General features: G+C 51.1%; 1 protein-coding gene across 2 annotated transcripts in view; it reads right to left on the bottom strand.

Moving 5' to 3' along the window:
- Positions 1 to 205: 205 nt before the first annotated feature.
- SOBP (sine oculis binding protein homolog) overlaps positions 206 to 15636 on the bottom strand; it is a 127733-nt gene continuing 112302 nt past the window's right edge. For both annotated transcript variants that reach the window (XM_064170416.1, XM_064170417.1), the window contains 2 exons: positions 13518 to 15472; positions 206 to 294 (listed from right to left, as the gene is read on the bottom strand). In XM_064170416.1, the coding sequence (XP_064026486.1) occupies positions 13520 to 15472 (1953 nt within the window). In that variant the 3' untranslated portion in view covers positions 206 to 294; positions 13518 to 13519. The remainder of the gene's footprint in view (positions 295 to 13517; positions 15473 to 15636) is intronic.

The following is a 15636-nucleotide window of genomic DNA, read 5'->3' as shown; positions in this document are numbered from 1 at the left end:
GGTGAAAAATCCTCCCCCCAGCAAGAAACCAAGAGGAAAAAGCGTTCCTTGGAGGAGAAAAGGGGTGGCTGCAGGAATGCTGAGCACGCTGTGGGGCTCTGTGATGTGCTGAATCTGGGTCAAAGGCATCCGTGGGACCGAGGCTTCCTCGGAGGGGCTTCGTGATGGGAAGCTGCTGTCTTTGCTGGACTGTTAGCCAGAGGGGTGGTGAGGACCAGCTGGTGTCGTTGGATGGAGTGATGTGGTTTGCTCTGCTCCCTTTCTCCATGCAAGGTACCCTGTCCGTGTGTGTTCCTGCAAAGCAGACAAGCAGAGGTGGTCAGAGGAGCAGCGAGAGACTCGTGGAAGGCAGGCTGGGCATCGGCTGAGCTCACACTGCTGGGAGGGCAGCTGGGCTGGGGCGTGTGAGGGGCCTGGAGCACAGCCCTGTGAGGAGAGGCTGAGGGAGCTGGGGGTGTGCAGCCTGCAGCAGAGGAGGCTCAGGGCAGACCTTATTGCTGTCTACAGCTACCTGAAGGGAGGCTGTAGCCAGGTGGGGTTGGGCTCTTCTGCCAGGCAAGCAGCAACAGAGCAAGGGGACAGAGGCTGAAGCTGTGCCAGGGCAGGTCTAGGCTGGGTGTTAGGAGGAAGTTGTTGTCAGAGAGAGTGATTGGCATTGGAATGGGCTGCCCAGGGAGGTGGTGGAGTCACCGTCCCTAGAGGTGTTCAAGCCTGGCTGGGGCACTTAGTGCCATGGTCTGGTTGATTGTCTAGGGCTGGGTGCTAGGTTGGACTGGATGAGCTTGGAGGTCTCTTCCAACCTGGTTGATTCTGTGATTCTATGATTCTATAAACTCACCACTTCAGCCCTTGTGCCATGGGGGCTGTCAGTACAGAAGCTCCAGGGATACTGGAGATGAAGATGGAGGAATTCCTGTGATAAAAAGCTGGAAACTGATATAATAATAGCTCATTCTCTGGGTTTCATAGAGGCCTTTCATCCTACAGGAGCACAGGTGAATAATGATACTTTGCCACTACAGAGCACCCTTCACCCCCGGACCTCAGTCTGCCTTATAGAGCTGCTCCTAACACAGCAGTGGGCGAGTGCACTCTGAGAAGGAGAAGCACCTGAACAGGGATCCCCCAGCAGCAGGGATGAGGGTAGGACAGGGAATACTGCATGTGCCAGGGCCCCCCAGATGCACCTCACTGCATGGCTGCTGTGCAGCTGGATGGGGCTGCCCCATCTCACAGAGTAACTGCCCAGAGACAGCTCCAGCCTCACCTGAACACACACCTGCCCTAGCAGAGCTAACCGCAGGTAGTATCCATGCAACCTGAGGATTCCCCTCTTGGCCTTGCTCCAGATCTGTAGCTTTCTAAGTCCTGTCTGTTTCTCCCTGCTGCAAATAGACTCAGTGTAACACAACGTGCAGATTGGAGAGGACTTTTCATCTTGATTAGCTCCCAGGGCAGTAATTACATTTGATGAACTCATTTTTGTAGTCACCCAGTGCCAGCATCAAAATCCATAGCATGAAGAGCTTGCTAAAGGAAGGAGAGCACACTGATCACCACCCCCTCACACTTAGCTGTTGTACACCTTGGGCATGAGCAGCACCAGAAAGTCAGCGATTTATAGCTCCCAAAAAACCCAAATTACTTATTGGGAGCAAGAGATGTTCTTCACCCCAGCTGAACTTGCCCTCAACACACACCAAGTATTGCTGATCAGATACAAAAAAACATCAGCCACATAAGAAGAAATTTTGTAAGCATAGAGCCATGTGAGTTGTACTGAGGTGAGCACCCTCAGGGGGTTCTGCTTTCCAAAGCTAAAGCAGGGCTGGGCTGGTCATAGAATCATAAAATGGTTTACGTTGGAAGGGACCTCAAAGCTCAGCCAGTTCCAAACCCCTGCCATAGGCAGGGACACCTCCCACTAGAACCACAACTTCCCTGGGCAACCTGTGCCAGTGTCTCACCATCCTCACTGTCAAGAACCCTTTCCTAACATCCAGTTTCAATCTCCCCTCTGCCAGTTTAAACCCATTCCTCCTCATCCTGTCATTACAAGACCTTGTCAGTAGTCCCTCCCAGCCCTCCTGTAGCCCCCTTCAGATACTGGAAGGCCACTCCAAGGTCTCCTCGAAGCCTTCTCTTCTGCAGGCTGCAGAGCCCCAACTCTTGTAGCCTGTCCTCAGAGCAGAAGCGCTGCAGACCTCTCAGCATCTTCGTGGCCCTCCTCTGGACTTGCTCTAACAGTTCCATGTCCTGCTTGTGTTGGATTGGAAGACCACCTGGAAGCCAGAGGCAGGCTGTAGCCTCCAGCTCTAGGAGACAGGATGGAAGAGATGACAGACAGAGAACAAGCAAGAGGGCTCATTTCTGCCCTGCAGTCGATGCAGGAGCGAAAAGGGATAGTAGCTCAGCTGGATGATGACCCAGCTGCAGCAGGCAACTTGGAAGCTCATCTATGTGGGCTGAGGTAGTGATGCAGTGCTCCCCTGAGCAGCAGGTGCCAGGCACATTGATGGTCTCCATGGATGTTAGTCATAACCTGAGCTGTGAAACAGGCTGCACCAACGCAGAGCTGCCTCTTTGCTTTATGCCCTGACACATGGGCGCTGAAATCCTTGCTTGGAACGATACTGAGTTGGAGTTCAGCAGGACAGTTTGGTAGCTAGGGCAAGGCCTCCCCAGCAAGCTTCCCTCCTCCCTTTCTGCAGGCAGTCAGCTCTTTCCAGCTCTGCTGCAGTCCTGGTTAGAGGTGTGATGGGAAGCTTGGCCCTGCTTGCTAGAGCCAGTTGCTAGAAGTGCTCCTTACTGCACTTGCCCTGCATGTCTCTGTGCTGAGGAGCTGGGTAGCTCAGCATTTCCTACTCACCCATACCCACATCCCTGTGTGCCTGCTCCCAGTGCTGACCCACAAGCCATACCAGCAGGACATTCCTGCTGGCAGGGAGAGCTGCCAGAAAGAGCTGCTCCTACCCTGTGCCCTCCCCAGTCATGTCCTATCTCCTGAGAGAGGCCATGCCCTGGAGACGGCTGTGGACACATCCATGCATGCAGAACCTCACAGTTTTTCCCATGGTGGCTTCTCCCTCATTCTGCACTCCCTCAGACCTTCCTGTCTCCAGGTGCACATCTCATTGTTCAGAGAAACTCAGACGCTGGGTGGGGAGGGCTGAGGCTGATGTGGGCTGGGGTGGCAGAGCTTCCATCATTTAGCACAGCACTCAATTCACCCAGACAATGAATGCTGATGTGCTAGAAGAGGTCTAGTGCAGCTGGGACATGCCTGGCCTTAGAGTAAAGGCACTGCAGTTATTTTCTCAGGGAAACTGCTCTGAAGACAAACCACAAGAGTGCAGCTAAAGTCAGCATGGGAGCAAGCTCAGCCCTGGAAGCACTCTGGGATCATCTGTTACTTGTAATAGTTCTGCCATGTTATTTATTTCATTATTTTCCAGCAATCCTTCAAGCCATTCAAGCTTCTTCATTAAACCCTTCCCCTTTGAATACTTAATGATCCATCTTTTCCATGAGCTAACTGAAGGGATGCCACATTGAGGCAGGGGAGGCCTTCCTTAGGCACCAGCCCTTGATTTTGAAGTTGTTGTTTTCCTCCTGCTCTGCTTTTGTCTGCTCTGGGTCAGACATGGAAGTCAGGCTCTGGCTGCTGCCCGTAATCTGAGCAGACATTGTGACTTTATGGAATGCACTGGGGAAGAGGCTTGGGATTTGCCCTCCTTTTATGTGTAAGCAGAAGAAATGGTAGGGACAGCTTAGTCACCCCCAACTCTGTGACTGAATTGTTGTTGGGATGTACCAGAAGCTGTGCCTGCAAACGTGTCCACTCGCCTTGCAGTCAGGGAAGGAGCTTGGGGGAGCAACATGAAGTGGAAAGCAGAAGATCTGTTGTGTGCTGACTGCTGCTTCCTTGCAGCTATTCCTAGAGAAGCCTTGGGGAAGCTTCACTGCTTTCCATCTCTGTTTGGCCCCTTGCTGGTGCATTTAATACTGGATATCACTGAACTCATTCAGTGTATCCTAAACTGAACCCTGAAACTAGCTGGTGAAGCTAAGAGCAGGGATGTATGTCACCATGCCCTTGTCCTGTAGCCAGGCAATGCTGGAAATGCAGTTCCAGGCTCTCCTTCATGTTCTTGCATGGCCCAAGGGAAAATCATCTCTTTTTAACAGAGGTAGCAAAGGAATCACCACTGCAGAAGAGACTCTGAGAGTCACCAAGAAGATGTGGGGTCTGTGCTGCTGGGTTTAGCAGGCAGCCAGTTCACTGAGTAGAGGTGAGACAGAAATGTTTTAAAGATGGTGACCATCATTCAAAACTCAGCTGCAGAAGCTGCAGTCTGCTCTCCACTGCCCCAGGCTCCACAGCACAAGGCAAAGGGAAAGGAGTCTCTTCCCTGCATTCATTTCCATACAGACAGTGCTTCCCCCAAAACAGGAGAGCAGCCTTGGCCAGGGTAAGCATGCAGCTCTTCTCCATAGCCAGGGGAAATGGGATTCCCTAAATCCAGCAGAGAGCAGCTACACACCTGGGGAGACTGTCCTGGGCTGCTGCAAGTCCTCCCATGCACCATGAAGCAGCAGCGCAGCCTCACCGTGCAACTCGGCCTGTGCAGAGCCAGGGGATGCAGCAGAGAGCTCCTCTGCCCTTCAGGTTTGGATTCTCTGGGCCAAAGAGCTGCCACCAGGTACCCATTTCAAACTTCCATTTCCTCATCTTCCCATGTTGAGTTCTCCTCTCCTTGAGGGACAAGTAGAGGAGAAGCAGAAGGTATAGGCTGGATGTTAGGAGGAAGTTGTTGGCAGAGAGAGTGATTGGCATTGGAATGGGCTGCCCAGGGAGGTGGTGGAGTCGCTGTGCCTGGAGGTGTTCAAGTAAAGCCTGGATGAGGCACTTAGTGCCATGGTCTAGTTGATTGGCCAGGGCTGGGTGCTAGGTGGGACTGGATGAGCTTGGAGGTCTCTTCCAACCTGCTTGATTCTATGATCCTGTGATTCTATCAACTTTAACCCTGGGGGGCCAGTGGAGCCCCCCTCATGCCCAGAAGTGCTCCACAGCAGGCACAGTGCTCTGAAGCACATCTGGGACAAGCCTTTCTATCCACCACCTGTGGAGGAAGGCTGAGGAGACCAATCTTGGCAGGCAAGGATGAAGATTTAGACTCAGCTCTCTGGATTCCAGCATCAGTGCTGCTGTGCCAGGTTTCTGTGCTGTTGTCCTCCTTCCTTCCTCACCCATGACACTTTCCCCTTTAGAAAGTAGTTATCTTCCCAGACCCTCTCTAAATATTCTCTTCATATAACTTTTCACCATGTCAAAGAAACCTTCCCTGGTTTAACCTTTTCTGGAGCAATTGCTCAGTAAATGAATGAAACTCTTTTTCACTTTCCATGTGAACTGAACCCAAAATCAATGTCAATTTGGCCTCTCTGGCCAGCCCCATGGCACCATCCTTCCACAGACAAGGGATCTCTGGTTTACATGTGGGGGCATTTTGAGGTATGCATGCAAAAATCAAGCAGAGAGGAAAATATCATCACAGTTTTGGACTGCTTATCTCGGCTGTAGAACCTACCAGCCCTGCCTGTGGCAGACCACCAAAGCCTGCCTGGGCCAGATCCTCCTTTGCTCTGGGGTGACTGGGTGTACCCCCACCACAGCAAGGCAGCTCAGTGCCCTCTGCTTAGTGCAGCACCTGTGTACTGGGCAACCCTTAAACAGTTTGCTTTGCCCCCCTGATGCATCCTGTGCAGATTTGCCTTCTGAAAACAAAAACCAACAAAACCAAAACCCAGGCAAATTTTGAACTCAGTCTCCCATTCTGTGCTGGGATAAAGCTGAAACTTTGCAAGGATCATTTTCCAAAATGTGCCCTAACAAACAAGAAAACCACAACTAAAGCAGAGGGAAAAGCAAATGCAGACAGTTTCTACTCCTTTCCTGCAAGCAGGCAGCCACTGTGATGTGATAACCCTTCTTTAAGCCTCTGAGTTTGCCTGAATCAGAATAGCAACTTCCAACTTGAATTTCAGCAGCCTCCTGTGGGCCCAAACCACCAAGCTTTGGCTATTCTGAGGATCTTCTCAGTTTTCTTATCCAAGCTGCTCCCTCCAGTAAAACCAGCTAAGTAGCCAGGAAAAGGCAGATAAACTGTGGGTAGTGATGTGGAGGAGGACGCATGGTGATGATTGGGGTCTTGCTGAACCACAGCTTGTACCTCCCTGGAGAGTCCTCTCCCTCGCCTCTGCCATACCTGGGCCTGGCTTTTGGATCTCAGATGCATTGTGAGTTACAAAACAACAGTGGTAATGATGGTGTTGTTTTCAGAAGCTGGGCTGAGACTTTTCAGTGAAGTGTTAGCATCCCATTTCAGGAAGCAATTAGCATTTTCCCATGTTCCCACAAACAACCCCTCCATCCATAATCATCCTGGCATCATCCCAGTAGGGCTTCTCCCTGGCTTTCACAGCCTCTATCCTGGTTCATTTCAGCCTAAGCAAGAGCAGATGCAGACCCTATCCAAAGCCAAAGAGCCAAAATGTCAGGTAGATTATACTGTAAGGGAAGGAAGAGGAAAAACCCATCCAGAACAAACAAGGAGCAAGCTGGTGAGACCTGCATAGACCTCAGTGCAGTGCAGATAGCACAGGACATCTCCCTTATTCCCAGAGCATCTTGGACACCAACAGGCCTGTGTTGGACCCAACTGTTGGTCTAGATTTTCTCTATTTCCCACTTCCCTCCCACCTCAAGAGAACAGGAACAGGCCAGGAAGTGGACAAGGCTGCCCAGGCAGGTGATGGAGTCACTGCCCCTGGAGATACTCAAGAACTGTGTGGCCATGGCACTGTGGGACATGGTTTAATGGCCATGGTGGTCTTAGGTTGATGGTTGGACTCCATGATCTTAGAGGGTTTTTCTAATAAAGAATTCCATGATTATTTTCCCTACCAAGATATCCACTTCAGCAGTAACTGGTGAACTGCTTGAAATGAAACTGAATTGGCATTTTAATAGACCTTTGAAATTCAGGATCAGGATTCAAATTTGCAGTGACCTCATTGTGTATCTCCTCTTTTTCTGCTCCTGTTCAAACATCTCTCGGTTGGAGGATTCCTGTGGGAAAGGGTTGGGGTTTTTTTTGTGGCTCTCCTTTCGGATAAGCATCTTAGAAGGGGCAGCACAAGTGGTTGATGAAAGCTTCCAATGATATGGAGCATAAGCAGGCAACACAAAAGTTTTACCTTGAACTGCAAGTAAATGGCTGAGAACTGCCCTAACCATGGATTTCAGCATCAATCGACTGATGACAGGATGCAGATCTTCCCAGAGAGGTCAGAACTCCAGAGTTATTTCACCCTGCACTACCCAATCCCTAACTCCCCTGTTTAGATTTGGGGTTTTTTTTTGGAGATGTGTGCTTCCATACATTACACAGCCTGAAATTCCAAAGCCAGGACTGGAAAGTGGAGTGCAGCAGAGAGCGGAGGCATCCTCTGGACCAACGCAGTTGAGCCTCTTTGCCTCTAGATAATTTGTTATTGTAGGTTGGCTCGAATCTAAGACAGCAACGTTGCAGAAACACTTGGAAAAGCAAGCCAGCTGCAGGGAGGATATCATTACAAATTGAGACACATGTTGTACTGCAATACCATTCTTTTGGAATACCAAAACCATGTCTGGGGAAGTGAAGCCATGAAAACGAGTCCAGAGGCAGGGCCTCGGTCTGAAACATGCCGAGGACCTTCAGCACGCATTAGAGGCACACAGAGCTGAGTGCACACAGGATCAAGCCCAGATACTTAGTCAGCTCTAATTTTCATGCTAGGAGCAAATGTTGAACTGCTGAAGGTTCTGCAAAATGTCCGAGGGTGCTTCACTTCGCAGCTCTCACCAGATGCTCAGGCTGCACAGCCTCTGCTCCCAGGAGTCTGATGCAGCTCGTTATCAAGAGTGCAAATGAGGTAATGATTACTGGGCCTCAACTGGTGGAGGCACCCAGGAATGTGCTGAACTTGCCTGTTTGGTTCTACAGGACCTAAAAATAGAGAGGGAGAGACTCAGCAGGTAATCTGGAAAGAAGTGCTTCAGAAACTCTTGCTCGTTGCAGTCTGATTTCCCCCTGCTTTCTTGCTCAGCTTTGCTCCTGCTTTGCTTGACTCTCCCACTGCTTTTGTGAGCAGAAATTAATTTCATCTTCAAATCTGTTGCTCACTGCTTGCTTATCATGTCCAACTTTATCACAACCCTCAGAAGTGCTGTGCTCCTTTCTGACCCACTTTCAAGCACTGTTTTTAATACTGAGAAATAGTTTCTAAGCTCCTCACAGCTGTCCAGAGCTCACAGCTCTGCACTGTAGTCAGCTGTGGCTGTTCAAGGGTCAAGCTTCACAAAGGTTACTGGATGCCTGGCCCCTTCTCTGGTTTCAGTGGCAATCAGGCACATGCTGTCCAGGATCTCTGAATGTAAAGGCAGTCCTTGTCTCAGGTGATGTTTTTACAAGGGTACCTCTCTGGTTTACTATGGGCTGTGTTGTTAGAAACTGTTGTGCTTTTTACCTCCCACAAACTTTGCCGCTGTCTTTGGCAGCTTGGCAGCACAAGAACAGACTGATGGAGAGTTAGAGTCTCCCTCTATGACCATTTCACACTTAGCAATTCTGAATGCAGCCAAATCTTCTCTGCACCAACCCAGAATCAGAGAATCAAGCAGGTTGGAAGAGACCTTCAAGCTCAGCCAGTCCAACCTAGCACCCAGCCCTAGCCAGTCAACCAGACCATGGCACTAAGTGCCCCAGCCAGGTTTGGCTTCAACACCTCCAGGGACAGCAACTCCACCACCTCCTGTGTCCGGAGCAGGAAAGCTTGTGCTGGGGTAATCTGGGCAGGGCAGCTCACAGCAGGATTTATGTTACTCCTGCCCTGAACTAGAGCCTTCTGCAGGATGTGTATTTTACACCTGCAGTCTATGGACTGGACAGATGGAGGCTTGGGTCTGTAACTCAGCAGATGCTGACCCCAGGACACACAGGTTGGCCTTGTAGGTGGCCACACTCCTACTACTTCTATAACTCCTGGGAGAAATTCTGCTGACATGAGCAGAAAAACTCCCTTCTGCCTCCAGCATGGGGTTCCTACACACACACACACACACACAGAGACAGAAGCTTGTTGTGAGTCTCACTTCTGCCACTTCATTTGCTAAGTCAGTTTCCCACAACCATCCTGCTAAATGCAAGCAGACCTTGGTCTTCCCATTTATTTGCTTTAGGGAACCTTGACTCCAAAACCAGAGGGTTAAAGCAGCTCTTGCCTGGATGTAGAAGCATGTAGGCAGGCAACACTATCACTGCTAATTTTAGAAACCCCCATTGCTCAAACTTGAAAAACACAACACTCAACAGAATATCCTCCCTTGCTTCACTCCTCTATCATAGCAGGACTCTGGCACCGAGACACCTTTTTGGTTCTTCTGATCTCATCAAGCTCAAACAGCTTGACAGTCCACATCCTGATGGAGAGACTAAACTTTAACATCAAGGATTATGGTGCTGATTAGCACTTCCAATAATCAGGTAATTGGTACATTAAATAATCCAGAGTTTGGCAACTTGCCCCAGGAGGTCATGCTTGCATTGAATCCTTTCTAGAGATTCCAGGTTGCTATGACACGAATTCAATCTGCCTGCCCAGAACTCTAGCGGAAAAATATTTGGCTAATTTCCTTCTTTTCATATGATTTGGTGGGAAATAAAACTCAGGAAAAGTAGCACATCAGGGCAGTACGTTCAGATTTTCCAACCAGAGTGGGTGGGGAGCAAGGCAGAATCATAGAATCAGTCAGGGTTGGAAGGGACCATAAGGATCAGCCAGGTCCAACCCCACTGCCATGGGCAGGGACACCCTACCCTAGAGCAGGCTGGCCAGAGCCTCATCCAGCCTGGCCTTAAACACCTCCAGCCATGGGGCCTCAACCACCTCCCTGGGCAACCCATTCCAGGCTCTCAGCACTCTCATGCTGAACAACTTCCTCCTCACATCCAGTATGAATCTCCCACCTCCAGCTTTGCTCCATTCCCTCTAGTCCTGGCACTACCTGGTAGCCTAAAAATTCCCTCCCCATCCTCTGGACTTTCCCTTCTCCCAGGTCAGCATAGCCAGGGCAATCAATACAAACCTCCCAGGGCACAGTCTCCAAGTCAGCACTAGTGCAGCTCTTTGTATTTTGGTAGAATTCCTATGGGGTTGGGAGTCTCTCACAAGGAATCCTCCCCACACCCAGGCCAGTTTTACCTCTGTCCTTCCCCATGCCTGGGCAGAAGGAATTTAGAGGAGAGCAGAGGTCAGCTGCTGTCTCAGAGGCTGCACCACCTCTCTGCTCCCTCTGCCTGTCCCTGCTGTCCTGGCTTGGGCAGACTCTGAGTCCTGTCCTTCACAGTCAGACTGCTGGGAGACCAGAAATCTAAGCACCCCCCTGCCATTACCAGCACTAGTAAAAGGAGGGCTCTGCATGAAAGCAAAGAGTCCTCACCTCAAATCAGTCATCAGAGCTGCACTAATCACTTGTGCATGCCTTGAGAGGCCCCAAACCCACCCACATTTCACTGAGGTACCCACTGGAATGAGCTGGTGTGGGATATCAGGCTGTTTATTTCTGCAGAGTACTTTGGGTATCCTCTTTCCCTTGAAGCACACAGGGATCCTGGTCTCATGTCTCCTGCATAGAGCCTACTGCTTTACTTTTGGTGGAGAAAGGAAGGGATGAGCACAGGCTAACAACTGTCACCATGCCATGCTCTGCTACTGCACAAACCCAAGGCATGGCAGGCACCCCGACTGGGGGTTTTAACTTCTAGTGTCTATGGGGACATCTGTGTCTGTGCCAGTCACCCCAAGCTTCCTTCATGGCAGGGAAAAACAGGCACTCTTAGGGCACAGTTTGTCTGAGCTGTCTTAGTTGTCGACTTCAGGATGAGCTCAGCTGTCTCTCTGAGGTGTCTGCTTCTCTAGGGTGACTTTACAGAGAGCTTAGACAATTAGCTCAGCTGTGTCTTCGTTCCAGATGTCTGTATTGGGTCAGATTAATCTTGCCAGCTAACCTGAAATCTTTCCTGTAAGACAACCCTTAGAGTGAGGCAAAGGAATACATGAACCTGCTGGTGGATGGGTTAAAATGGTTATTCCTGGGGGCAACCACAGTGGCAGATATTGGCATTTAGAGAACACAAAGAGATGAGGACAATAACTGAGCAAGGAAGACTCCTGCTTGCCTTTTCAGTGCAGCTTGTTCAGTTTGCCAGCTTCCTCTGTCAAGCACTGCCTGTGAGGGGATGCTGTGTACAACTGTGTCAATAGGCAGAAAGACACAACTTGGTGAAGCTAAAACTCTCCTGACCTTTAAGGCTTTGGCTCTGGGTGATGCTGGGATTGGCATCCTGGAGAGGTGGCATTATTGCAGCCTGGATGGTTCAGGCCAGCCTAAACAGACACTAAGAAGCAGGCTCTATGACTATGGGAGGCAGTTGAGGCCCCATCCCTGGAGGTGTTTAAGGCCAGGCTGGATGAGGCTCTGTCCAGCCTGATCTAGGGTAGAGTGTCCCTGCCCATGGCAGGGCAGGTTGGAACTAGATGATCCTTGTGGTCCCTTCCAATCCTGACTGATTCTATGATTCTACTATGGTGGCAGCACACAAATCTGCAAGTCTCTTAGCAGTGGTTTGAGGGGAACCACAGCTAGGGAGAGCTTGTGCAAGGTGGAGAAGGATGAGTTAATCACAGCTCTGCTGGAATTAAATAAAGGGGATGCAGTCAGATAGCAGCCTTCTCACAGCCCCTAGACAAACACATGCATACATTTATGAAGAGGTAATCTTTCCAGTTCCAAAGGTGGCACACTGGGGGTTCCATACAGTCCATCCATACCTCAGGGGTGGGCAGGGAGTCTGTAAAGACTTTCAATATTCCTTTGACTTCTGAGTTTTTGTATGTGTTAGTTATTAGGCTAAGAAATTAGAACTGCCCTCTGTTCTTACCAACGCATCTTTTAAGTGTCTCAGCACATGCCCAGCGCAAAGAATAATGGTTCTGTTCCGCCAAAGCAAGTAAATCAATGCTGCCCGTGACCAGGGCAAGTCATGTCCCCAGCATGGGAGCCAGCCCAGGGAATGCAGCATTAACAAATACAAAAGGGAGTCCTGACTGTGCTGCAGTATCTCTGCCGGTGCCATCAGCGTGCACCGATGGAGCAGGGAGACGTTGCCGTGGCCCAGATTCCACAGCCCCGCGCTGCTCTGCGGTGGTAGGTGCCAAGCCCTCGCAGGCAGTACCCGTGCTGCGCCGCTGCAGCCGCTATTTGTGCTACCAGGGACAGGGATTTACTGGAGGCCACAGAATATTCCACGGATCCTACTGAAAGCTGGCATCTCGTCAAGCCACATCCGGCACGCTGTCAGTATTTTCCTGCTGAACAGATTTCTCTCAACACCCACCCTTTTCCCTTTCCCTGAAAGGAGCTCTCCATGCTTGTGAAGCTAAACAAATGCAGTCACATTTGTCTCTTGCTCATAGGTTGGAAGCAGCACTCAGATATTAAACTAACAGTTTTACAGAGGCGCTGCTTTGTCAGAGGGGTTCGGAAGGCTGGGGACAGGGGATGAAGGGTGGAGAGCTTCTGCTTCTGGAGCACTGTCCTTGGGCAAGCTACAGCTGGTGGTGAACTTAGATCTCTGCCTTGCTTTGTAGCCCCACTAAGGAACCACACACATACACTGACCACAGGGCTGGAGGAGACCTCAGCTGCTTTTCTAAGATGGGAAACTCGTACTAAAGGCACTCTGAGGTAAGAGAATAAAATCCCACGGCACAGGTCTTGCTGGTATAAACTACAGCAAGCAGATGCCAAAGGGCAGGCAGTCTCTAAGCACTGATACCTCAGAAAGGAAAGATCAGGGAGAGGGTCTTGGGTCCCTGGAGAACAGCCCAGCTAAAAGCCAGGGTGCAGGCTGGAGGCAGACCAAAGTTAGATGATTGGAGTTGACCATTTGGTAAGTCTGAGCTGGCAGGAAGCAGCTGGGCTGGCCTGCTCGGTGCTGTGCCGTAGGATAATCCCAATTATCATCATGAAGGCTTGAGCAGCCGCGCAACTCAGATGGAATAAGCAAGAGGATTATTGACTCAGATCTGAACCACATCCTGGGCAGAACCCCCCCTGATTGTGACATACACCACACAGCAACTTCACAGCCAGCACCAGCAGGAAATGTTGTGTGAGCAGAGGTGTGATGAGGCTGCTGATGGGTGGCGCGGTGACGAGCAGAGATGCGGTACAACACAGAGCCACCTTAAAGCACAACTCCCAACCGCTCCCCGAGAGCTCTGAGCAACCCCAGACTGCATCCTTTTTGTTTGCTTGTCTCACAAAGGCCACATCCACAGCAGAGTTTGACCTCAGCCCTGGAAATGCCCCTTCTATCCACACAGAAGGCAGTAGTGATGACACAAACCTTTACTTATTCTGATTTCGAATTCGGAGACACCTCCTTTTCAGCGGTGGCTCCAGCTCCTCTGGCCCTGTGCTGAGGATGGGCGCTGAGATAATGCACGGCGCCATCGCAGTCTTTTCTGCTGGCTTTGGCACAGGCTGGATCACGCAGCCTGCCTTGGGCAGCATCCGCAGAGCATAGGCATGGTCCTCGTCTGCCGGGTTGTTGAGATTGGGGTCCTGTTTGTCCCCCCCAGCGAGGGGCTCCTCCCCGGTCTTCTTGCCGGCATCCCCCTCCAGGTGGCAGTTGGATGCGCAGTTGTTCTCCTTGACGGACTCCAGCTCGCTCACCGCCAGCTCCTCCGGGGGCTGAGGCTTTTTCAGCTCCTGGGGAGGCTCCGGGTTCTTGGACCCCTCCATGCTCTTGGTGCCGTTCACAATGACGTTGCACACTGCTGCGCCAGCTTCCAGTCCCGGCGTGCCGGAGGCCAGGGAGACAGGACAGCAGTGAGCGCCGTCACTGCAGGGTAGCGTTTTTGAGTCAACCGGGCTGCAGTTGTCCCTGCAGTCGCTGCAGTTCCTTTTGTCTGAGCTACCAAAAGCCAAATTTACAACACTGTTGGGTTCTCGTTCGACTTTCACTTGGGCGTGCAACGCCCTGTGGATAACGTTGTGCAGCCTAGAGCGGTGGCCTACCGTGAGGTCTATCACACCGTCCTGGGGACCCTGGAGCACGCTGGGGAACCCAAACTTACTGTTCACTGGACTACTGGGCCTGACAGTCAAGTCAACAACTTCATTTTTACTGTGCTCCTGAAGCACTTGAGCTTGGTTTAGGGACTGGCCTGAGCAGCTCGGTGAGGAGTCGGAGGACTTAGACGATCCTTGCTTTGACTCTCGAGGGGATGAAGAGCTATTGGTTGGCTTTGCCCCAGGCGTCTCGCTGGAGGTACTCGGAATGAAGCTTTCGCCGTTGCTGGAGAAGCCATTGGGGGGTTTGGAGTCGTTGATGTGAGGGATGGGGATGGGAATGGGGATGGGGACAGGCAAAGGGACAATGACAGGATATGGCACTAGTAGAGTCGGGGGTGGCACCAGTGGGGCAAGGGATGGCAATCCGAAGTTCATCATCTGTGGCATAGGCATAGGACCATTTGGCATCATGCTGACGGGGGGGAAGGGAAGACTGGGCAAAGGAGCTCCGGGAGGGGGAGGTGGCAGCAAACCGGGAGGATTCCCAGGCATGGTAGGTGTCGTGGGGGGGTGGATATGAGGGGAAAGCATTGGCCTGTGCATGGGGCTGGAGGTGGGACCCAGATTTCTGGGACCACCTGGTGGGGGACCAATTCCAGGAATCATTGGGTTTGACAGAGGGCTGTTGGGGTTCGAGGCGTGGTGAGGCGGCCCCCGGATAAAGGGCGGGCGGATCTGCTGCATGATTTGCTGCTCCATGAATATGGGCAGAGGAACTGGCCCACGGTTTGTCATCACCATGGGAGGGCTGCGAGGTGGGACACCGATTGGAGGCACAATGCTAGCAGGTGGCTGGACAGAAACTGGTGGAATATTTGGATTCTCACTGATGGGAATAGGTTTGGGAACTGGCGTGGGGATTTTAGTGACAGAGCAGTTGGCAGTGTCAGACGGAGAGGCAGTGGTAGACGCTGATGGTCCAGGGCCTTGAATTTGGCCAGCTGCAGACGCTGGGGATGGGGCTTTTCTCCGAGCATCTGCTAGCGGTATATTCCAAGAATCTGGAGTCAGCAGCTGCACCCCAGTGCCTTCTGCTTTATTTTCAACTGGAGGATGTAATGTGCTGCAGAGTCCAGCTGGAAGATTGGCCTGGGTCTCTTTGTAGAAAATGTCCATTTTGTACTGATTGAGACATTTTGCACTGCAGAACTGAAGCCTTCTCTCCCCGTCCCCAAAATCCAGATACTCTTTTGTGTGTCTTATGTGCTTACACCAGTCACATACCTACAACACAGTAATAAAACCAAAACAGGTAAGAAAAGCAATCTTCACAGTCTTACTTTCAAAGTAACTTTTTGTCAGTTGCTTTCTAAATGCATTCTCTTTCTAGCAGGAATGAAAGTAAATAGTTATGGTTGTGAAAACTGTGAGGGTCTTGCTCCAAAATA

The sequence above is a fragment of the Pogoniulus pusillus genome, chromosome 33, assembly GCF_015220805.1.
Source record: "Pogoniulus pusillus isolate bPogPus1 chromosome 33, bPogPus1.pri, whole genome shotgun sequence".
In the NCBI taxonomy this organism is placed as follows: Eukaryota; Metazoa; Chordata; class Aves; order Piciformes; family Lybiidae; genus Pogoniulus; species Pogoniulus pusillus.
Note: the sequence above shows the minus strand (reverse complement) of the source record. Positions and strands in the feature narration are given on the sequence as shown.